At 54.8% G+C, this 23185-nt stretch overlaps 1 protein-coding gene across 4 annotated transcripts in view; it reads right to left on the bottom strand.

The window, feature by feature from the left end:
- The window catches only part of KIFC3 (kinesin family member C3), a 35873-nt gene extending 12947 nt beyond the window's left edge, over nt 1–22926 (bottom strand). The window contains exons 1-5 of one of the 4 annotated variants that reach the window (XM_068527344.1): nt 22874–22926; nt 18766–18970; nt 16084–16226; nt 12482–12620; nt 9396–9598 (exon numbers count right to left, since the gene is read on the bottom strand). In XM_068527344.1, the coding sequence (XP_068383445.1) occupies nt 9396–9598; nt 12482–12620; nt 16084–16226; nt 18766–18928 (648 nt within the window). In that variant the 5' untranslated portion in view covers nt 18929–18970; nt 22874–22926. Of the gene's footprint in view, nt 1–9395; nt 9599–12481; nt 12621–16083; nt 16227–18391; nt 18400–18765; nt 18971–22873 lie in introns of those variants that run through there. The other 3 variants (XM_068527345.1, XM_068527346.1, XM_068527347.1) reach the window with 3 other exon arrangements.
- Between the last annotated feature and the right edge of the window lie 259 nt (nt 22927–23185).

Here is a 23185-nt window from a genome sequence, read left to right as displayed (position 1 = left end):
GTCCTGACAGCTCTCAGCACCCTCTCCCGTCACAGGACCAGCCAGTCTGGGCTTACAGGAGAGTCCGGGGAGCGAGTGCAGCCGAGGTGACCCCTGTGCCAGCCTGGGCCCACGCCAGGGGCAGCTCGCCGGGGGACTCAGGAGGCTGACCCTCAGGACGCCTGCCTTGCACAGGCCCCTACCCAGGCCTGAACCTACTTCTGCATTTGTCATTTAACATTCTTTTTTCTTTAAAGGGCCTCCAAAGTGTATAAACTCCAGGCACTACAAAACCTGGATCGGTCCTTGACCAGCCCCTAGAATTTTCTACTCTGAGTGGTTCCTGGTGAGTCTGTCTGTGGAGATGGGCCTGCCAGTGACCAGGGCACATCTGGGACCTGCCTCCACCCCAGCTCCCAGTCTGCCTTGCCGGAGAGCTATGGCCAGTGGAGGCTGTTAGAAAGAGAAGGGGTGTGCACCCCATCAGGAGGCAAGGGTGACCTGGTTCAACCAGAGCCCAGGGAGGGGAAACCAGCCCCAAGAGACCAGGATCCCAGGATGGCTGGCTGCCCTCCCCGCAGGCCTAGACCCTGGTTCCACATCAGCCCACCTCCAGGAAACTCTCCCCCGGGGAAATAACCCAAAATGCAGACAAAGACTTTGGCACCAGTGTTCGTCAGAGCCTGTTTGAGCTTTTTCTTGCAGAACATTCTGTGCTGATCGCACGGAACCTTGGAAAAGGTACAATGGGAGTCAGACTCCCTCTCTGGGGGATAAGGAGGTGTGGTTTGCACAAGCATTGGGCTCTTGTTACTAAACATCAGGAGACAAAGCCCACCGCCTACAGGGGCCACCAGCCAAGTAAGACAGGTGAGGGGCAGTGCAGGACTAGATGCCCAAGATCCACCTGAAGGAGACAGAGGACTGCAACTGGGGTGGTGGGGGGGACACAGGCCCAGTGTCACCAAACTTCTGACCTTTCAAGAGAGGCCAGACATTGGGATTTTCGGGGTGTGTAAAATCTCCCCACTACCTATGGCTGAGATGTCATCAACAGTCTGTGCGCAGCACGAGCTCAGAGCCAACCGTCTTCTGGCGCTGGAGAAGGCGGCTGGACCACAAGTCAGCCTCTGCTTTTCTGAGCAAGTTGCGGGAGGAAGCGGGCCATGGGCGCGACCCCACCTCCAAGGAAAAGGCCTGTGACACCAGCGCTGCTCACTCGTAGTTAGGGAGGCGGATTCCAAGAACACAAGACCCAGAGAGGGGTTGGGAGACCCAAGGAGACCAAGGCCTCCTGGTGGACAAGCAGGTGACCTAAGGGCTGAACCCGAGAAGGTCACCTCTGTCACCTCCACCAGCACATTCCTTCCTAGCAATGTGCTGGGCATGGACCAGGCCAGGCAGCAAAGCCCATGCCATTTCTCTGCCCGCTCCAATACACCCTTCTGTTAAAAGCCTGGTACACAGAGCCTCAGTTCCTTCGCCCTGGAGGGGAGTGAGGGACAGTTTGAATAAGGCAGCCTTTCATTCCTTAGTCATGAAATTGGGAATAACCTGAATGCCCAACATTAGGGGAATGGTTAGGTGGATTACAGTATATGCACTCATAGACTACTGTGTAGTCGTTACACTCATGTTTATCAGGAGTTTTAAATGATGTGGGGAAAAGCTCCTCAACATATTAAGTCAAAGAAAAATCCAAAAACAAAATCGCATATGCAATACAAAACTGTAGAGGGCTCTGGACTACGGAATGATGTTTTGACAAATTCTTTTCGATTTGCAGTAATTTTTAAGTCTCAATATATATTCCTCCTGCACTCCCCCTACCCTGAAATAGGTGGAGTCTACCTCCTTTTGAAAGGTTGGGGTTCCCCTCCTGCCTCCCCTCCCTCAGAAATCACCCCAGGAAGGTCCACTTGCACGGAGCTGGTGCCCCAGACAGGCTGCTTCCTCGGCACCAGGCTGGGTGGGCTCGGACCTCGCTTGTCCCCAACGCCACTGGCACTCAGACCCGATGCAGTGAAAGTGGGGTTTCCCAGTGTCTACCTGGGAGTCAGGATGCCTGCCTGACACCTGCCTGCAGCCCAGTTCCTGTTCTCTTCTTACATCACAATCGGAACGCTGGGTGCTCCTGGCCTCTGTCTGGAATCTCTTGAGGGGTGCCCCAAAAGGAGGCGGCTGCCCCATGAGGCAGGCTGGGGGCGGGGTGGAGGGATGAGGAAGAGGCTGTAAAAGACCCCTTTTGTCAGAAATGTCAGGCACTCATCATCTCCTGGCTAGTCTCGGGCAGCGGAGGAGCACGGCCCACTGACACCGCAGAGTGTCCGGTCAGGCACAAACCACCTCGTGGTGCGCGGTGCCTGCGCCCCGGCCGGCCAGCTCCACTGGGGGCTGGGAACTAAGGAGGCGTGCTGCCCAGGAGTGGAACCCTTGCCCTCCACCCCCGGGGGGTCGGCTTCGGGAGGGTCTGCAGGGGAGACAGCAGACTTCTCCCAGCCTGGGAGGGAGAACAGGCGAGTCTCTCAGGGTCAGGGAAAACAGTGAGCACAGGAGACGGAGACAAAACCAAGTACGGGAAGAGGGCTCGGAGCAGAGACGGGGAACTGAGGGTGAACCTGACCAGAGAGCGGGGCCTTCTGCGGAGGGGGCCCCTGCAGGCGCGCCCTTCACCCACCCAGTACAGCTCTGAGTCAGCGACGGTGCCTGCATCTGTACGCAAGGGGTCGGGGTGGGGGGGGGGGGGACCTTCTCCATCAGCTCTTCGGGAGGTGCCCAGTACACCGGAGACACTCAGTGAGCACGGAAGTGACGGCGAGAGGGCTGCGCACTCACTCCTGAGTGCAAAGAGCCAGGCCAGAGGGGCAGGCAGGCTCCTGACCGGCTGCTGTGATGGCCCCCCGGACAGCACAAGGTCGACCCCAGGGCTGAGAAGGGCCCAGGCTGGGTTTGTGCCACAGCCCTCCCCGGGCTCGGGCTCCTAGTCATCCTGAGAAACTGAGCCACAAGCCTGGTGCAGGGGGCCCTGAGGGAGAGGGAGCTGGGGCCTGTCTGCTGACCTGATGCAAAGCCACAGTTACATCTCCCAGCAGAAGCGGGCTCAGCGGAGGGTGCGGCTGCCCTGTGCCACTCTGTGTTTTCCCAGCTGTCTGCTCCTCTCGACACAGACAACCTGCCGATTAGCCCCCAACCTCCCACCAAGGTTGGCCCTCCATCATCGGCTGTCTTCTGAGGAACGGAGGGCTCTCCCAGTGGCAAGACCAAGGCATTGCTGAGCTGGGAAGATGGGAGGGCCTGGGATCCAGACGGCCCCAAGGAAATGCAGCCCAGAGGCCTGAGGGGCAGCCCCGGGAAGCACCCCATCCTGTCCCCAACCCACTCCCCCTCCCGGGAGACCTGACTCCTGGTTACCTACCTACGTGACCACTGACCAGGCCCGACTGGCTACATCCATCCCACCCTGCCTCCACTGCTGAGTTTTCACATTTGAGTCCTTCTGCCACCAAGGGGCTTTGGGAACATGGATTCTCAGGCCAGACTGCCAGGGTTTCTAATACAGACATCACCCTACCTTGCCAGACAACCTTGGACATGTCTCAACTCCACCGTGCCTCTCCATTTCCTTAGCAGTAGAATGAGGCTACCTCACTGAGGAGGTCTGGAGGATTAAGTGAGATTACGTGAGTAACATATGTAAAGTGCTTAGGACAAGGCCCAGCATGTAATAAGTCTATTACTAGAATGAAAGTCCGTGAAGACAGGGATATTTGTTGTATCAGTGCTGGACCCCCAGTGCCTAGAACGATACCTGGCATATAGTAGGCGCTCAGTAAACACATGTAGAAAGAGTGCTGAATGCATGAGGGGCCAGGAGAAGCAGGGTCTGTGAGAGAGCGGTCAGGCAGGGCGTGGGGGAGCAGAGGTGGTGGAGGCTGGGGTGTGCTGAAGGATGCTCACTTCTGCCAAAGGCAGGAGCTGCTAATGGGCTCCAGGCAGCGCATGCCATGTGGGAATGTCAGCCCAGAGGTGCCACAACTTCTAGTATTTTATGACAAAAAAAAGGAAGTTGAGATTTTTATATGAACTTAACTAAGATTTAAATGGTGGCAACTAATTTGATCATACAATCAGGACAGTTGGAGCTAATAAATTCAGCAAAGTTGCGGGATATAACATGTAAAAATCAGTTGCGTTTCTGTGCACTAACGCTGAACAGTCCGAAAAGGAAATTAAGACAGTAATTCCGCTTAAAATAGCATCAGAAAGAATAAAACATGTAGGAATAAACTTAACCAAGGAGACAAAAGACTAGTACACTGAAAACTACAAAATGTTGCTGTAAGAAATTAAAGATGATACCAGTAAATGGAAACACAGCCTGCATTCATAGTCTGGAAACAGTATTGTTAAGATGTCAATACCGCCCAAAGCAATCTACAGATTCAATCCAATCTCTATCTAAATCCCGATGACATTTTTTGCAGAAATATTAGCATCCATCCTAAAATTCATATGAAATCTCAAAAGCCAAATAGCCAAAACAATCTTGAAAAAGAAGAACAAAGTTGTAGGACTCGCACTTCCTGATATCAAAACTTACTACAAAGCTACAGTAATCAAAACAGTGTGGTACTGGCATAAAGACAGACATATGGACCAACGGAATAGGAGAGAGAGCCCAGGTATAAACCCTCATGTATATGGTCAATTGATTTTTGACAGTGGTGCCAAGATTTTCAATGAGGAAAGGACAGTCTTTTCAACAAATGTTGCTGGGAAAACTGGATATCCACATGCAAAAGAATGGATCAAAATGGATCAAAGACTGAAACATATAAGCTAAAACTATAAACCTCTTAGAAGAAAACATAAGGGAAAAGCTTCACGACATTAGATTTGGCAATGATTTCTTGATGTCAAAAGTACAGGCAATAGAAGGAAAAATAGGTAAGTTGGACTTCATCAAAAAAATTTTTGTGCATCCAAAGACTGTCAACGGAGTGTAAAGGCAACCCACAGAGTGGGAGAAACTATCTGTAAATCACATATCTGATAAGGGGCTAATATTCCGAATATATAAAGAACTCCTACAACTCAACAACAACATAAGAACCCAATTCAAAATGGGCAAAGGACTTGAACAGACATTTCTCCAAAGATTATATACACACGGCCAATTAGCACTCCCAGATGCGCAATATCACTAATCATTAGGGAAATGCTAATCAGAGCCATAATGAGATAACACTCCATACCCATTAGGATGGCTATTATTTAAAAAAACAAAAAAGGCAACTCAGAAAATAACAAGCATTGGTAAGGATATGGAGAAACTGGAACCTTTGTGCCCTACTAGTGAGAATATAAAATGGTGCACCCAGTGTAGAAAACAATGTGGTAGGTTCCTCAAAAAATTTTAAATAGAACTTCCATATGATCCAGGAATTCCACTTCTGGGCATATACCCAAAGTTATTGAAAGCAGGGTCTCAAAGAGATATCTGCACACCCATGTTCATAGCAGTATTATTCGTAACAGCTAAAATGTGGGAGCAACCCAAGTGTCCATTTATGGATGAATGGATAAGCTAAGTGCGGTCTAGCCATACAATGGAATGTTAGTCTGCCTTAAGAAAGGAAATCCTGCCATTTGCAACAACATGAATGAACTTGGAGAGCATTATGCTAAGTGAAATAAGCCAGACACAGAAAGACAAATACTGTGATTCCACTTATGTGTAATACCTAGAATAGCTAAATTCATAGAGACAGTAGAATGGTGGTTGCTAGCAGCTGAGGTGATGAAGAGTTAGCGTTCAATGGGGACAGAGTTTCAGTTTTGCAGGATGAAAAGAGTTCTGGAGATGGATGGTGGTGACGGTTGTACAATTACGTGATACATTAATACCCTGAACTATACACTTAAAAATGCTTAAGATGGTAAATTTTATGTTATGTGAATTCTACCACAATTTTTAAAGTGGTTAAAAAAAAAAAAAAAAAAGAAAAAAGCAGGTCAAACAAACAAGGCGCATTTGAGGGCTAGATCTAGTCTTCCAGCCTGTGGTTTCTGCTCACAATGTAAGGTTCTATGTTGAGGTGTGGGGGCAATAGGAGGAGGGGTGCAGTCTGGGTGTGTGTAACGATGGTAGGAGCCTTGGAAGCGTGAAGGCCACTGCTCCAGGGACATCCACAGAGGACAGGGGAGCTCAAGGCCACCAGCACGTGGCCTGGGGCTGCTGGGTGCCCCAGGACTGAGGACCTTTGACCCGAGTGCTCCCCACAAGGCACACAGTGAGCTCCCAGAAAATATAAACATCTCCATCTGCCACATCCAAGGGGAGGCCTGAAAAGACTCCTGAAGCTCTCACAAGCCCAGGTTCCAACAGGGACAATGGCAGCCCCAGTTGCTGAGTCAGCTTTGCCAGTGGGGCAGGGGGGCTTCACAAGATCATCACTTTGAACCCCCCAATCCTGTTAGGTACATACTATTATTATCATCGCCATTTTACAGCAAGAAAAACTGAGGTTCCAAGAGATTAAGTCATGGTTAGGCAACTTGTTCAAGGTCACCTGACCACTAAGTGGTGACCCTAGGATTGGACCTAGGATTGGAACCCCTGCAGAGCAACATATAGAAGACCGGAAAGATCAATCTGTGTCAAGCCACAGTGAGGCTGACAGGAGACCAGAGCACACAGAAGTGCAACCTCACAAGGCACAGCACTTTACAGTTTACCATCCATTTTCCTGTCCAGTCCCATAATTGAGCTGCCCAATAACCACGAAGCAACATCTATTTGACCCAGTGTAGAGACTGGTAAATGAAGGCTCAGAGAGGAAGTGACTTGCTACAGCTGCACAGCCAGGGCTAGAACCCTACTCACATGATTTCAAATCCAACACCATTCCTGGTAACGATGACTGGCGGTGGTGGCAGTGGCGACACCAATAATACTGGGTCATCTCACCAGGTACTGTTATTATGTCCATTTTACAGATGAGGAAACTGAGCTGCAGAGCAGTAATAACTAGTCCAAGGTCACACAGCTAATGAGTAGTGCCAAAGTCAGGATTTGAACCCAGCTCTAGGCCCGAGTGGTTGGCCACAGCTCTACAGAGTCAGACTCTCCAAAGAGTGGCTCAGAGACCTGGAGCTTCAGGTACATCTCCTGAGACATTTTTCAGAAAAGACCTGGCAGTCAGAAAGTTCAGGAATAAAATATGAGCAAAGACCAGGAACCATTCTGAATTCTCCAAATCATCCAGAGGCGTGGGGGTTGGGGGGGCGGGGAGGGGGTCAGGCATATCTGGAGAGCTGGCACTCAAGGACACCAAAAAGGCTGAGATGCTTGACCTGCAACTTCCCCTCTAAAAAGTAAGTCAATTTTGCTAATTAAAGGAAAAAAACGTTTCTTAAAAATTTGTTTAAAGTCACAAAAGACCATATATTGTTATTTAATTCATATGCAACGTTCAGAAAAGATAAATCTATACAAACGAAAAAAAGAAAGCAGAGCAGTGGTTGCCAAGGGTTGGCGGGGAGGGGCATACGGGGAGTGACAGTAAGTCTTTGTAGGGTGATAAAAATGTTCTAAAATTAGATAGTGGTGATGGCTGCGTCACCAATATACTTAAGACCGTAAATTCTACACTTTAAAGGGGTGAGTTTTATGGTATGTGAATTACCTCTCAGTCAAGTTCTTTAAAAAACAAAACTTGTTTCAAGAGTGAAGTGCCCGGACAAACTAAACCAAGGAAAGTCAGGGAAGGAAGACCTCTTGCCACAGGTCAGACACGTGTCCTGCAGGGAGGGCCCTAGACCAGCCCCACAGCCCCATGGGGCAGCACCTCATGCCACGTCCCAGCTACACAAGCCTTGGTTCGCCCTGATACTCATCCTGCTCCCCCTGCCACGGTCCCTTTGCACTGACTGTTCCCTCAGCTCAGAATGAATGCACTTCCCCTGCTCTGTGCCAGACCTCAGCTCCAGAGCCGCTTTCTCAGGGAGGCTGCCCCCGACCTCCCCTACAGGTCCTGATCTCCCCGACAAAGGCGCGTGGTAGAAACCCTCATTCCCTGTGTGTGTACCCGCCTGCAGAGCCCTTGTTACTCTTCCAACTTTCGTTAAGTGCGTGTAACAAACGTCTGTCCTCCCCTAGACTGCAGCCTCCGCAGGCCAGGGCGTGCCTGTCCACCTGGGCATCCCCACTGCTCAGCTGGGTGCCTGTACATACCAGGCACTCAGCAGACATCTGAGGCAGAAAGACAGGCGGGCACCGCAGGAGGCAACAGTGATACAAAGCTGGTGTGTCACACCTGCCATGAGGAGCTCCCATTAGTGGGGCAGACAGGCCCAGAGGCAGCAAACAGCGGGGTCACTGTACAAGAGGGAGACGCAGGGCACTAGGGATGCCCCAAGGAGGCCCACCCAACTCAGCCAAGGACAGGTGGTCAGGACAGAGTTCTTGAGGACACACTTGTAAGCTGGAGAAATGCTGCATTTTAAAAGTGCATGAAAATAATCTGCTGCCCCTGGAACTGAGAACAAGGCACGGTATTCAGTGATGTTCCCTCGAGTAGAAGGTCCACATGCTGGGCAATCACAGAGAAAGAAACTGACCCAACCGAAGGCAGGGCTTTCCAGAGAGAGCTCAGGCCCAGGAGCTCAGGCATGGGCTCCAACGTGGGGATGGTTTGGAGGCAGGGCTGGGGACCTTGGGGAAGTGGGGAGGGTCAGACACAGGCACGAGAGACAGACACGGACACTTAAGAGTGGGGAGCTGAGCCCCAGGAAAGGGGCCTCAGGGCCTAGGTGGTAATGGGAAGGAGGGTGAATTAGCCAGGCATGCGGAGGAGGGCTAGGGGTCAGCCCACAGGGACTGTGGAGTCCCCAGCGTCCTCCTGGCTAGTCAACAAAGGAGAAGCCCTTAGGGAACCTTCACTTTCTAGGGCTTCCAGAGATTTGAGAGCTCCCTTCTCTCACTTGCACACACGCCAGCCTCTCATTTCCTGCCAGTTTTCCGTGGGGTGACCTCTGCAATGAGTTTGGTCCACCTGGGCCGCCCAAGCCAGGGCACCTTGGAAGATGCAGTAGACTCAGCACTGGCCTCGGGACGGGAACGTCCCTGTGCTTTCCTGCTCCGCTCATGCCTACACATGCTGCCTGTCACTTCTGGAGAGGTAGGTCCTGGCCCCTGGTAACCACAAGGAATGGGGCACATGGATGGCCAGGATGGGAGGCCCAGGCCTCTGATTCTCGCCACCTCGCCCTCTTGTGCACTCCCAAGCCAGGAGAGGAGACCCCGTCTGTCCATTATGCTGGTGGTCTGGTGGGTTCCGGGTGCCCTGGGCGATGTCCTCCGACCTGCTCCACAGTGGGCAGCGGCCTCAGCCCGTCCCATCCTCCCCCGGTACCTGATTGTGCAGCTGGGTGGGTGCGGCTTGCTGATCACTGTCGCAGACAGCCAGCCTCTCCCGTAGGGCCACCAGCTCCTCCTGTAGCTGGGCTTTCTCCTCCTGCGGCTGGGACATGGCCTCCGCCATCCTATGTACCACGGGGGCCGCACCTGGCGGCCCCGAAAGGCTCGAGCACCTCCCGCTGCCAAAGAGCCGCCCACCTATGAGCAAAGTAGCCGCCGATCAGCAGGGCAGCAGAGGCCCCAGCCTGGCCGAGGAGAGGGGGCCCGTCATGGCAGGGGAGGGGATGCAAGCAGAGGGGACGAGGGGAGCCGGGCAAGGGCTGGGGGCAGCAGCATGGGTTAGCCGGGGGCCTCCGGGGCCTGCCTCGGAGGAAGCCGCTTCAGCAGGCAGCTTCTGGGGGATGGAACTGCCTAGACCAGGACTTAGGAAAGCAGCTTCCACTGATTATTCCCCCAAAGCCTGTGTTCTAGGTCTGATGAGCAATACCCTCTCCATGGCCAGCCTGCATGGACTTGCAGCTGAGAAAGACATAGCTCTAGCAACAGCTGTTCTCTCCCCAGAAAACACTATCCTTGGTGGAACATGATTTCTTTAAACCCCAAACCCTCTCCAGAGTACAGAAGAGAGGCGGGGGCTCCCCAGCCTGCCCCCTGCCTTCCGCAGGGAGTGGTTACCCGCACACGGAGAGGAAGCAAGTGGAGGTGTGCGTGTGCAAGGGACAGACAGACCGGGACACGGGGACAGACACAGCACGTGGGCAGGAACACAGCCAGGCGCGCTCCCAGGCGGACCCCTGCGGGATTGAGCACAGGGACCTCACAGGCAGGAGGAAGGGATAAACACAGGGGTGGCTGGCGCCTCAGCCTTCCACCGTCCTGTCACCGGGAGCAGAAGAGACACAGACAGACAGATGGAAGGACAGAGACACACAGTCAAGGCCTGTGACCTGCTAATGGGGCCTGGCATGCTTGTCACAGCTTGCTTTGATGGCCCCAAGAATGGCCACAGTCTCTGCAGGTGGGGAACGGGCAAGGAGGTGGGGCAGTGGGGCAGAGGAGAGGCTGGAAGGGCGCGGATCTTCAGGCAGCCCAGTCCGGGGCCTGGCCAAAGCCTGAGAGGCAGGGCCAAGTGTCCAAGGGTGAAGCATGAAGAGTGGCATCTGCTGGCCGCGAGCCTCCACCCTAACTCAGAGCACCAGGGTGTCCGGGCTCCGCCACACTGTGTGGGCAGGACTCGGTGCGGGGGGATCCCAGACTCTGGAAACAAAGCCACCTGCACCTGAAGTCACACAGCCCAGCTTCAACCCACAGGGAGGTGGCAAGTTGAGACAGCACAGAAGCCAAAACTGCAGCTTGGCTTTTGGACTGGGCTGGAGCGGGGAGCACAGATGGAGCTGATTCCAGGCTGGGCAGGACATCTCAGCACTGGGCCCAGGAGAGGTAGACAGTGAGAAGCCGCTCTCACTCTAAAGGGAGCAGGCCACGCACACACAGACTGCCTTTTCCCTTCCTCCCAACCCTGAGGGACGGCTCCGACTCAAGGCCCTCTGGAAAGCTGGAACAGGGGCCATCGCTGGCTGGCCAGGAGCCCTGGCCGTGCGGCCTGCACGTGACACAGCATGCATGTCACACACAGTTGGCCAAGCTTCTGCTATCTGTTCTAGAGAGAGCGAGCTCAGACGGATGCTTCCAGGCCTGCACACGGGGCTGCCATGGGCAGCATGTGACCAGCACAACCCTCTGCCCTCTGCAGACTGCCGTGGTGTGGCAGGAAGTGCTCTTGACTCCAGGTCCAAGAGCTGGTTCTGCCACTTCAGAGACGTGTGGGAGGGCCCCTCAGGGGCCTCCTTTGTAAAATGGGGACAATGGTCCTTATCCAGAGGCAACCTTGGGCAAGAGCCTAGAACCCACGAGGGATGCGCAGGTGTGAGTGAGTGTCACCCAGCAGGACGTGGAAGAGCCCTTCTTACCCGGGACACTGCTCACCTCACCCTCAGAGCCCACAGCCAGGGGAGTTCACCCTGACCTGGGCACAGTGCCCGTGTGTCAAGGGAGCCAAGAGGGGCCCGGAGAGCGCTTGCTGGGCGAGAAAAGACCTAGAGGAAGCTAAGGGACAACAGCAGAGGAGGAAGAGGTGAGATCAAAGGGGCACCTAAGGGCGGGGACTGAGGGACCCCTGCACCCTCAGAGTAGGTCAGCTGTCAGTCCGAGTTTTCAGAAGACAGTGTTTTTCTCCGAGACCCTGCCTGGACACAGCCCCTCAAGGACACTCAGGCTCGGGGGTCCCAGCCCCAGACCCGCTGACAAGAGTCAGCCCCCCGGACTGGAGGGACGATTCCCCCCGCTTCCACACCCCGGCCAGACCCCGACACCTGCCCCCCAATCAGTGCCGGGCCCACGGGTGAAGGCGGCTCTGGATCAACCTCAGAGAAGGGAGTGGTTCCTTCCACCTCGCAAGTTCAGACACGCAAATCAACCTCTGACAGGAAGAGGCAAACGAGAGAAAGGCCAGCTCCTTTCCCCCCTCGCTCTTGGCCTTCCCCTCGGGCTCCTTGAGGATGCACTTTCCCAGTAACGGCTGGGCTCTGGCTTCTTGCTGGGGAGCCCCACAAAGGGGGCACACAGCCTCTTCCAGAACCTTGCCAGCCTTGCCGGAGAAGAGTGGAGCCACCAGCTCCTCCTTCCCAGCCTCAATGCAGCAGAGCGAAGCCCTGTCCTAGGGACCTCTGAGTCCCTGATGGACCCACGGAGACAAAAGGAGGGGGTCAGGCCTCTCTCTGCAGGAGGTGGCGTCTTTGAGGCTGCCACCTTCACCCTGCTTTTGACAGGCGCTGGGGAAAAGACAAAAAGCGGGGAAATTCAACCCCAGCCCATGCCAGCCAAAGCTGCTTATCACCGGTGGCGCGCAGCGGCACCGGGAGGAGGGTGCCCCTGGAGTGGGGATGGGCAGGCTGCAGTCTCTGAGTTCCACGTCCAGGCGGCCACCTCCAGGGGAGGAGGACGGTGTCTGGGACAAGAGCCTCCCCTCCGACACCAGCTTTAGCCCGGGCTGTGCCGGGTCAGCGGGCAGACTTCCTTTACCTGTTTTCTCTACATTCATGGTGCCACCAGCTTCTTGGGCCTCCCGGCCCCGCCTGGGGGCCGGCGCCTGCCTCTTCAGGAGTTTCTCTTCTTTCGCCCCCTGACTCTTGCTCTCGCACCCCTTGTCCCGCAGGGCCTGCTGCCAAGACACAACCAGAATCCTCACGTGAAGGGGGGGGGACTGCAGCGGGGAGGGGACCCCCCTCGAGCCTGAGGACGGTGCGCTCCCGGAGCTGGTGAGGACCTCAGACCCGGCCAGCCCATCCCTCACAGTGTGGGTGGGGACTACGAGGCCCGGAGTCTGGAAGAAAGCATGCCCAGATCTCACAGCGAGAGGGGGCAATGCGTTCTCCTGGCCCCCATCAGCAGCCAGCCCTCTGTACCAGCAAACAAGTCTCCTGGGCACTTAGGAACCCTCAGGTGAAGCTCACTCGGCTGACCTGTGAGCCCCGAGTCACCACTGCAGTGGTCTGATCGCTCAGGTGCACCGGCCCAACATTCACAGGCTTGTCCAGCCCCACCAGGCACACGGCAGTCTCAGGGCGATGCCCGCCGCCCCCCCCCCACCATGATGTCAGCTGCCCTCACCTTCAGACGGCACCAGCCTGGGACTGCCAAGGAGGGGGCACACGGGTCCATATGAGCAGGGGAAGGCCATGGCCCACCCCCCGGCATGGCTATCCAGGACCGCAGGACCCTGTCTCTAGGTCAAGGAGGAGCCAAGGCAAAGAAGGCTGAGGTAGAACAGACCAGTGAACTGGTGGGGAGATGGAGGGGAGAGGCAGAAAGAGTCTTTCATGCAGAGAAAACCACCTGCAACTCACACAGAAAGACGTCCAAGGCAAGCAGCAGAACCACATGTAAAGTGCGATTCCATTTAAGGATAATGGAAATAAAAGAGGCCTCCAAAATAAAAATCTGGGGAAATATACACTGGTTTTCTCTGAGAGGTCGGGTGATGGTGCAGGGGCTAAGAGGAGAAATATGCATCATTTAAACTTTGGGGGAGATCAAAAGAAACTTAACCGAGAGAGAGTGGGAAGAAAAGAAAGCCTTTACATTTCATTTTGAATCTTTTTGGCATTTGTATTTTTAACCTTGTAAGCATCTATGGTGTTCTGTTTTGTTATCTTTGATAACAGAAGTTATCTGGCAAGGCAGATTACAGACACTTTCGTGTATGTCTTTGTGCCCACCTTATTCAAAACAAAAAGACAAATGTTATGTTTAAAAAATGTTCAGAGCCTGGGTCCGGAAAGGCCTGGGTGTGAAGCCTGGCTCAGGTGAGCTGTGTGACTGTGGGCAAGTTACTTACCTTCCCTGGAGTTTCATTTCCTCATTCTTAAAACAGCAACTCCACTTTCTACTTGAGAAGGGAGGGTGGTGAGCAGTCTCTCGTATTTAGGAAAATTCCCGCGACTTAATTTTGTCCCCACCCTGTGACCAACTGCCACACCAGCACGAGCAGCTTTGTCATTGGTGGCGGCAACGGGGGCAGCTGGAAGTTTCCATTTGCCGCCCAGAGCAAAGGTTACACTATTTCTGGCCTGTTGGCCAAGCCACAGGATGGGCAGACAGGCCCCCAGGGGGGTTGGGAATTTCTGCAGCCTCGAAAGGGAGCGACTCAGGTTGTAACTGCTTGAGAAGCTGGCAGGGGACCCTCTGGGTCCCCTCACTGTGTCTGGATCCCTACTTGGGCCCCACATCCGCCGCCCACCTTGAAGCCCCTATAAACAGAATGAAGCTTCAACGGCCCAGGACACAACTGTGGAGACTGGTTGCTGGCAGGAGCTTCTTAGATCCTCAGCAGACCTGCTGACCCCAGCACTCAGCGGCAACCACAGCCCAACACCCCATAATCAAAATGCAAGAACAGAGCCTCCGCCCAACTCAAGGCTGCTGGTTTCTGACCACCTCCTGATTTAACTACCAATGGCTCAAGTCATAAAAAATGGTTTCTTTAACATAAAAACAGTTTCTTTAACCGTCCCTGCAACAGGCTTTTCTCGCAGACCTTATAGATAAAAGAAGGACCATTCGGTTCCATTTTCAGATGAACCACATAAGAAGGGCTGACAAAAACCCAGAAGCCCAAGATTGTCCCTGAAGCAACAAACAAGGGGTCCATGTTCAGACCCGGCTTGGGGCCACACGAGGGAGGACAAACACAAAGGGCACATATTTCCCACAGCCCCTCCTGCCCTCCATCTGCATGTGTCCTTTCAAGGTGGCCCTCTCATGCACAATCTTTCTTGGGGGAGGGGCCTTGGCAACACCCCCAGATAACTCTGGTCCTTCATCCTCGGCCACTATGTCAATGTTTGCGCATACATTTGTGATCATTTGATTACTCCTGGCCTCTCTGCTAGACTGCTGGGTCTATTTCTCTTCTTTGCTGTGTGCTGGCACCTAACAGAGTAGGCACTTCATAAACATCTGTTAACAAATGCATCCATTTAAAAATTGCAGAGCCTGTGTTATCCTGAAATTGCTCAAGCTATAGCTGCATGAATGCATTGGTATTTTTTAAGGATCTCTTTGCAATCAGAAACAATACAGAGAATCAGTTAGAGAAACCCTGAAGTAGAATATTATGCAGCAGTTTAAAAGAATGAGGTAGTTCTCTCTATATTGACAGGCATGAAGAAATAACCAAGACTTACTGTTGAGGGAAAGAGCTAGTCACAGAACAGAAGGTAAAAGTAAAGAATAAAAATTGTATAAATCCAATCAAGTGATTGTACAGGAAAGATAAATAAACACCAAACTCTTAATAGTGGATTTCTCAAAGATACAGGACCACAGGAGACATTCAATTTCTAGATAGTATATTCCTGCCACGTGTGAATTCTTTACACCATGTGTTATAAAGCTCATCATGTTCAGATCCCAACTTGCTGTGTGACCAGTAGCAAGTTACTTAACCTCTCTGAGCCTCCCTTACTTCATCCATAAAACTCACATAAAACAGTAACTGTGTGACTGATGTGAGACATACAATACATGCCACAAAGCCCGGTACAAAGTCAGTGTTCAATGAAGAGTAGCTATTATTATTGCTATCATGATGTATTAATTCTACAACCAAATACTACACATATATATGTAAACTTTGTCTTTTGAAAGTCACATGATAACTGACTTGCAGTGATAACTGCAAGAGAAAAGAACCCAAGTTTTAGCAAAGTCCTCTGTCTAGCTTTAGGTTCTCACTTTAAACGAGGAAATGTAAATAAGTATTGCCCCATGGACTCATATGCCCCAGTGGGAATAAACAGCTCCCCTAAAAACCTGCCCATCTTCCTAATAGCTCCTCACTGAAGGCCCCACAGTTCCCACTTTAACACTTCAGCCGGGGTGTGGCTGAAAAGCTGCTGTCATCTCCTGTGAGATTTCCCCCGAGCTAACCTAATAAGCAAATTGCCCCATTCAGGCAGGCTCAGGGTGGATGTGCCATGAGGAGCTTGGCAAGAGGCAGAAGGCAGGTCCCCAGCTCTCCCTCCCTGCTTCCCTCCCCAGAGAAGGAAGCTGCTGGAGCTCAGAGGGCCACGGCACACTGGCCCAGCTCGAGCCCTGGCATTTCTGACCGCCCCAGGGCTCACCTGCAGGGTCAGGTAGAGCCTGTGAGGGCTCCCGGGGCTCGCCCAGTCCACGCTGAGGGCTCGGCACTGAGCCAGGGCCGGGCGAGCTGCACTTCGGGTGCTGGAGTCCTCGTCGCCGCCAGCCGGGCTGTCTCTTCCACGCCCTGTCCCAGGACAGAGGAGACAGGTGAGATGCTTGACGCTGGCTGGAGACTGCTGGCCGGGGACCACTGGCCAGGGCCGTAGCTGAGCTCCCCTTTCACACACTCCAGGCAGCCCAGGTGCTGCCAGGAGGGACTCACACGCCCTCACATGCCTGCCCTACACAGAGGGAAAGCCTGGCACTCGGCGGGGGCTGCACTCCTTCCTGATCACAAGCCGCCCTGGGATCCTCTGCAGGAAGTCGCCCAAGACCCCGCGGGAGGTGGCGGGCTCCCCTCCCTCCACAGTGGCGTTAGGGCTGGCACCTGCCCACGAACACCCTCTACAGACAGCAGCAGAAGGAAGCCGATGCCACCCTGGCTGCACTAATCTTCACAGGAGGTGCACCCTGGGGCCGCGGCCTCATTACCGAGGCTGCCTCTAGGTGGCAATTTCTCCCCTGCCTTCATAAAGACCAACCCCACGCTCGGTGGCGTGGTCCCTGTAGCCTCCAAAAATACACTCAGGACCAGTTAAAGCACATCCTCTCAAGCCTCTGACACACTGCCTCCCTCACCGGATGCGGGGAGAGGGCTGCAGCAGCGACACCCCATTCACCCCTCCCTTGACCCACCACCACAGCCTGTGGGACCAGACGGGACGGGAGAGGGGATTCGCCTCACAGGGCAAGCTGCAGAGCTCCCACCCTGGGGGGCAATCACATCCTGAATGCCAGCACTGGGCCAAGTGCTTTCCAGGCCTTATTGCCCTTCTTGATCCTCAGTTTCCGCGTCAGTACAATGGGCATAAGGAACCAAGCTCAGTCCTGTGATGAGGATTAAACAGGGCGACACATGTAAAGTGCTCACACGGAAGGTAGCCAGCAATGCAGGCCATCAGCTCCTCACAACAACCCTGAGAGGTAGGAACCGGAGACCCAGAAGGGTTAATAATGTGCCCAGGGTCACACAGAGCCAGTATTCCAATCCCATGTGCTAACCCACCCTCTGCTTGCCTACCCTTCTCAAGGCAACAATAAGAGGGGGGGGTGGGGGTAGAGGGGCCCAGGGACGTCCACACTGGCTGAGGCTCTACCCAGTGGCAGGCACCACGCTTAGCATTTCACGCATACGATTTCACTGGACCTTTGTCTTAAATTTTAAAAGTAGATAAAAGTCTGTATGGTCATATAATCCTCATAATACTAATTTAAGAGACCAATACACACACACATAAGACTAGAAGGAACTATATAAAATGTTTAGTGACAAGGCTTATAGGTGATTCTTATTTTCCTTCTTATACTTTTCTGTGTTTTTGGTTTTTAGTTTTCCAAGAGAACATGTTTTTGTTTTTTTCAATCCTTGCTTTCTTTTTTTTTTTTTTACCATAAAAGCAATACTGTTCATTCATCTTTAATCCTTTGGACAACCTTGTTGGGTAGAGACCATCTTCAGCCCCTTCCAGACAACTGGGGCTACCCGATCCAAAAGCCCAAGCTTTCCCCGGCGGCCTCTAGGGTCATCCCCAGCCTCACTGTCCCCTGCAGAGAGACTTTGGAGGGCAGCGCTCTGGCTGCCACCTATGGCACAAGTGTGATGAGAGAGAGGGAACTGGAGTTTGCTATGTGCCCTCTCTGGGCCTCAGTTTTCCCTTCTGTACATAGAGGGGCTTGGACCCGATGTCCTGGAAGGACTCTGCCAGCTCAGACAGGCTGGCAATCTTCAGCCATCTCCCCATAGGTCAGGAGCAGTCAGACAGCAAACCCTTAAGGCATCTTGTCTGAAGATCCCCCCCCTGTCCCCACATTTACAGGACAACCTACCCAAGCCAAGGCTGGCAGACAGTCATGGGGCAGCTCCCCGGTCCTGACGATCTAGCTCCCACCGGGAATCAGAGGAGCTGCCCACTTCTTGACGCTGGAGGCACCAGGGGACATGACCCAGAAAGGAGAGCTGGTGTTGACAGCTCCCCCAGGGGCACAGCGGGGGCCCCGACTCGGGGACTCCCTCACTGCCCACCTGCTGTCGGGGCCGCCGTGGATGGCACCTAAAAGGAGGGCATGGCAACCACTCCCTGCCAGGCCACGCTCCAGAGCAGCCTCCGTCCACTCCTCGCCATCCGCGGGCAAGCCCTGGCGGAATCAAGTGTCAGCTCCGCGCAGGGCACCGGGCAGCAGTTCACCTACCTTGTTTACCGGCCGCGGGCAGAAACCGGAGCGAGACCACGAGCGCTCCGCCGCCAAGGACAGGCGGATCACAGAGCCACAGCCACCTGGCCGGGCCAGGGAGCGCGTGGCTGTCCGCGGCGTTCTCCCCCTGCGCTACAGACTGCGTTAACGTTTAACTCGCGTCCCCGGCTTCTCTTTACAGACGGGCGCGGGGCAGGAGCGCCCAGCGAAATTGACGCCCTGACTCCACGCCCGGCTCGCGGGCTGCCGGTACCCTGTAATTACCTGACAGCTCTGACTGAGCCTAGGAACTTGCCAGAAACCCCGATCTCATCGCTGGTATCTGGAGGAAGGAAAGGAAATAAAGAGGCATTTTAAAAATGCGGACTCACCAGTTCTCAACCTCCCCGGGCCGGTGTGTGGGAAAGGGCGGGCCGGGCTGGCTGGGGCGGGGCGAGCCATCCCCGGCTCGGGCTCCCCGGCCCGGCCCACTCGCCACAGGCCGCGCAGCGAGGGCGTGGCTCCCAGGTTCCACGTCCTGCGAGACGGGACCATGGCCCGGCGGGGCTCAGCAGCCTCCTCCGGGCGTCGGGCAGCCTGCGGAGAGAGCAAGAAAGCGAGACTGAAGCCCGCTAGCCGGCACCCTCCGCCCCCATCCCAAGCTGATCGGAGCCCACCATCTGGAAGGGTCCGCTGAACTGGGTCACCTGTTACCCAGAGCCCCAACTCGAATGTCCCCCCAGGAGCCCCCGGGCTCACGGGCTGAAACAGAGCCTATCACCATTTCAGGGTACTAGTTAAGGAGAAGGGAGGCTCAGAACTGGGCAGGGAGCCTGTCAGGTGCGTCTGCAGCACAATGTGGAGACCCCACATCTCAAGCCCCTCCACTCTGAGCCTGGCAGCATAAAGACAGGTCACAGCCCCACATGGAGGAAGCACCAGTCAACAGCGTCTCCATGAATCTATTCAAAAGGGGCCTTGACTGTGGCCGTGACGTCAGGCTTACATATATCAAATTCTCTTAAAATCAGCTCATTCCTGTATTCAACTAGCCTTCACACTGTACCTACAACTGGCAGACACCGAGCTGGGATTTGAAATACAAAGATTCATTCATTCCTCATTTAATAATTATTTACCCGGTACCTGCTGTGTGCCAGGCACCTGCCAGGGGTCCTCTTTGATCAGGAGAGACATGGCCTCAAAGCTCCCTGTCAGGAGGGAGGTAAACACTTCAACAAACCTCCACAATCAAAACAGGATGCAGGGAGGCACCAGGTGGTATAGAGAATGGGGGTGGGTGTGGGGAACACTGGTCTGGGTAGAAAGCCCCATGAACAGCCCTTATGAACAGAGCAAATGAACAGAACAGACTTCATTTACTGCACAAGTCTTTATTGAGTACCTATTGTGTGCAAAGCAGCTCTGAGGGCATTTAAGGTGACACCAAGCTGTGGTCCCAGACTCAGACAACAAGTGATGCCATTTACAGAAGAAGCCAAGTCAGCTCAGAGGGGCAATGTGGAGTTTGCTTTTGGTTTTAAAATGGAGTTGGAGGCACCCAAGGACTTCCTAATGGCGCCACCTGGGCTGTAGGCCACTTTCCCCAACCCTCACTGCACTGACCACTGTCTACCAGGCAGTAAAGATATCTGTTTGAACAGTGTCCATCTCCCCTGACCCTCTATGGCTCCCCAGGGTGGGTCCCACAGCACCCAGCCTGGAGCAAAGCTACATCCACACCAAACACCTGGTGATGGCTTTTGGGTGAATGCCCGGAAATGAATGCACACAAAAGCTCGAACTTAAGCTTGGAAGAGAGCAGGGCTGGAGATGGAGACACAGAACTGGGTGGCTGATGGGGGTCACTGTGGCACAGGTGAGAATGCAATCACCAAAGGTGGTGCAAGATGAGAGGCAACCAAGAAGGATGGAGCTCACTCCAAGTGGGAAGAAAAGCTGGAGAAGGAAGGTCAGAGGTGGCAGGAGCACCAGGCAGGTGCAGAGTCCTCAGAGGTGCCCGGAGAGTGAGTGGGAAGGAGAGGATGGTCAGTTCCCAGGGAACCATGCCACGGAGAGGTCAAACTGGAAGAAAGGTCAGTGGAGCAGGGCAGAGGGCAGATGTGGGAAGGCCCAAGGGGGATGGGGGCTAGAGAAAGCTGCCACTTCCTTCACTTTGGAGAAGCTGGCTAGGATGGGAAGGAGAGGATGTGGTATTTAGAATAGGAGAGATTTGCACATGCTGGGTCAACAGAGGGACAGGAATGACTGAAGCATCGAGAGGCAAGAGAAGAGTGCAAGGATGGGTGGCCTGAACATCTGGTGACCGATGTTCGCAGAGCTGAGCCCTGGAAGAATGCCAGGCTCCTGACTAGGGAGTCATGGTCTCTGCCTTCCTGGACTAAGGAAGACAACTTGGAGGAGGAGGCTCCTGGGTGCAGTCTCCCTGGGAGGGGGCAGGACTGCTGGCCAAAGGGCGGGGTGGAGGCTAATCCAATATGTGGGCAGCTCCGCTGAGGAAATGGAGGTGGACCAGTGTGGAATGGAAGGAACCAGGAGGAGCAGCCAGATGTCCCCTTCTCCAGGCTGCTTGGCACGGAGCTGGGCGCACAGCAACCCTGAGGCTCAGCTGCCCAAGGGATGAGGAGGGAGTGAGACAGGCTCCACCTGCATGCCAAGCCGCTGGGAAGGTAAGATGGCGGAGGACACTGAAGGTCGATGTCACAGTTGAGGGAGAAGACTTTTAAAGGGGATCAGCTAAGTCTGAGGGGGCAGGGACAGAAGGAGACAATATTTCATTGGTTTCAGGAAGGGAAGTTAGGAGGCAGTCAGGAAGATATCAGGAAGAAAGGGGAAGGGTGTGTGCAAGATCCTGAAGAGGAAAAAGCAGCTGAATTTAGCAGCCTGAGGGGTGTGAAGGTCAAAAGTATCAAGGACTTTCAAACAACCCAAGGCTGGAGACTCAAAAACCTAGGTCATGGGGCAAGGTGATGGGGGCATACGAGTAGAGTGGTTATGACCGAAAGCTGGTTCAGAACCCGGCTGTGCCACTTACTAGATGTGTGACCCTGGGAGAATTACTTTGTCTCTGTGCCTCAGTATCTCCATCTGTGAAATGGAGAGAACTCTACCTTATAGGGTTGGTGTAAAGTTTAGACAATACATATATACAATGTTCAGAACAATACTGGCATATACAAAGAATACCCAAATTTTATTTTTTCAGTGACCTCTATCCAGTGGTGGGTGGATGCAGAGGGCTGGCTGCAGGAGAGCCAGCACCTGCCTCTCTGGGTTTAGGCCAGGGTGGTGGAGCTACAGCCCCCTTGCCCCAGACCAGGGATATTGCAATGATTGGGGGACACACTTGACAACTGCCCAGAGACTGCTGCCCAGGAGGCTTGGTCTCCCTGGGAGAGCGGGCAGAATGTCAAGGAGGTTGGACAGGGGCTGGACCTCCCCTCCGCACAGTCACACGTCCTGGGTTTTGCAGGTCAACCCAGATTTCAAAATCTCTGCTCCCTGGTGCCCATAAGGACAGCAGAACTCACGACCCTATGTCCCTAAAATCCAGTCACTGCAAATACAGGGCCCCATTCTGAGACTGCATTCCTTGCAAATGACTCTCTGGCCAAGGAGAGGGTTACTTTTATCAAGGGCATGGGGAACAGACTGGGCCAGTGTATGTGCTCACTTCAGCCTCAGGCAGACGGAAAGCCAGAGAAGATGAAAGGCCAGGGGTGGCCACGACCCCAAACCTTGAGACAGATGTGTGTATTGGGGGGGCTGGGGGGTCGGAGGTACAAATGGTACCAATTTATATGCAGCTTCCTCTTTAAAATCTGCCAGGACCAGGCCCTTCACTGCGCCAGAGTTCTGCTCTAACTCACAACAGGGGGTTGAAGGAGGTGGCTTCTGGCTCGCCCTTCCTGCTGGGCCCGCTCCCCACCCCCGCCCCCCCTCGGGCCCCCCCCTCCGCCAACCGCCCCAGGCTACCGCTGTCAAAGGCTCAATTTCGCCCACTGCCCAGGACGGCACCGGCCCAGGCCCTCCTTCCTAACCTGGGGCTGGCCCACCCCATCCCGGCCCTGCGAAGGGGAAAGTGAACTGCCCAGGGGACCTACGGGGTGGGAGGGCCCGAAACTGCAGTCTTCAGGGGCGCCCTGCGGATGCAGGGACCTCTGCCAGGGGAGGGGGCGGCGCTGACGGGCACGCGGTTCCCCGGCAGTGTCCGGCTTTCCCGGGCCATTGAAATCGGAAAGGGGGTCCCGAGGCTGCTTGGATTCCAGGGGACACGCCGCTCCCATGCCCTGCTCGGTTCAGGCTGGACGGCGCAGGGGGGGTGCGGGATAGCGCAGGGCCGGGTCTCCGGGGCCCGGCCCTCCCTGCGCCCCCCAACGGGGCCGGGCAGGGGGATCCAGGACGCGGCACCCCGAACGACAGGCCGGGCGGAACCCGAGCGCCCAGCCCGTCCTCAGCCCGCCCGAGCCCCGGACTCACCGGCCTGGTGGAGGCAGGATCCCTGCGTCGCCGCAGCGCCTGGGGCTCGGCCCGGCCCTCCAGTGGGAGGCAGCTCCACGCCGCCGCCTCCTCCTCGGCCCGCCCCGCTCCCGCCCCGCTCCCGCCCCGCTCCCGCCCCGCTCCCGCCCCGCTCCCGCCCCTCTCTGGCCCCTCCCGCACACTTTCCACAGGAAATGATTAACTCCGGCCCGCGGCGCGTTCCCATGGCAACCGGCTCAGACCCAGGTGGGGGGTGGTGGCGCGCGCGCACACGCACAGACTCACACTCGCACGTGGGGCCGCCCACTCTGT

Source organism: Eschrichtius robustus, chromosome 19 (genome assembly GCF_028021215.1).
Source record: "Eschrichtius robustus isolate mEscRob2 chromosome 19, mEscRob2.pri, whole genome shotgun sequence".
NCBI classification, from domain to species: domain Eukaryota; kingdom Metazoa; phylum Chordata; class Mammalia; order Artiodactyla; family Eschrichtiidae; genus Eschrichtius; species Eschrichtius robustus.
This window is presented reverse-complemented; position numbering and strand designations above follow the sequence as displayed.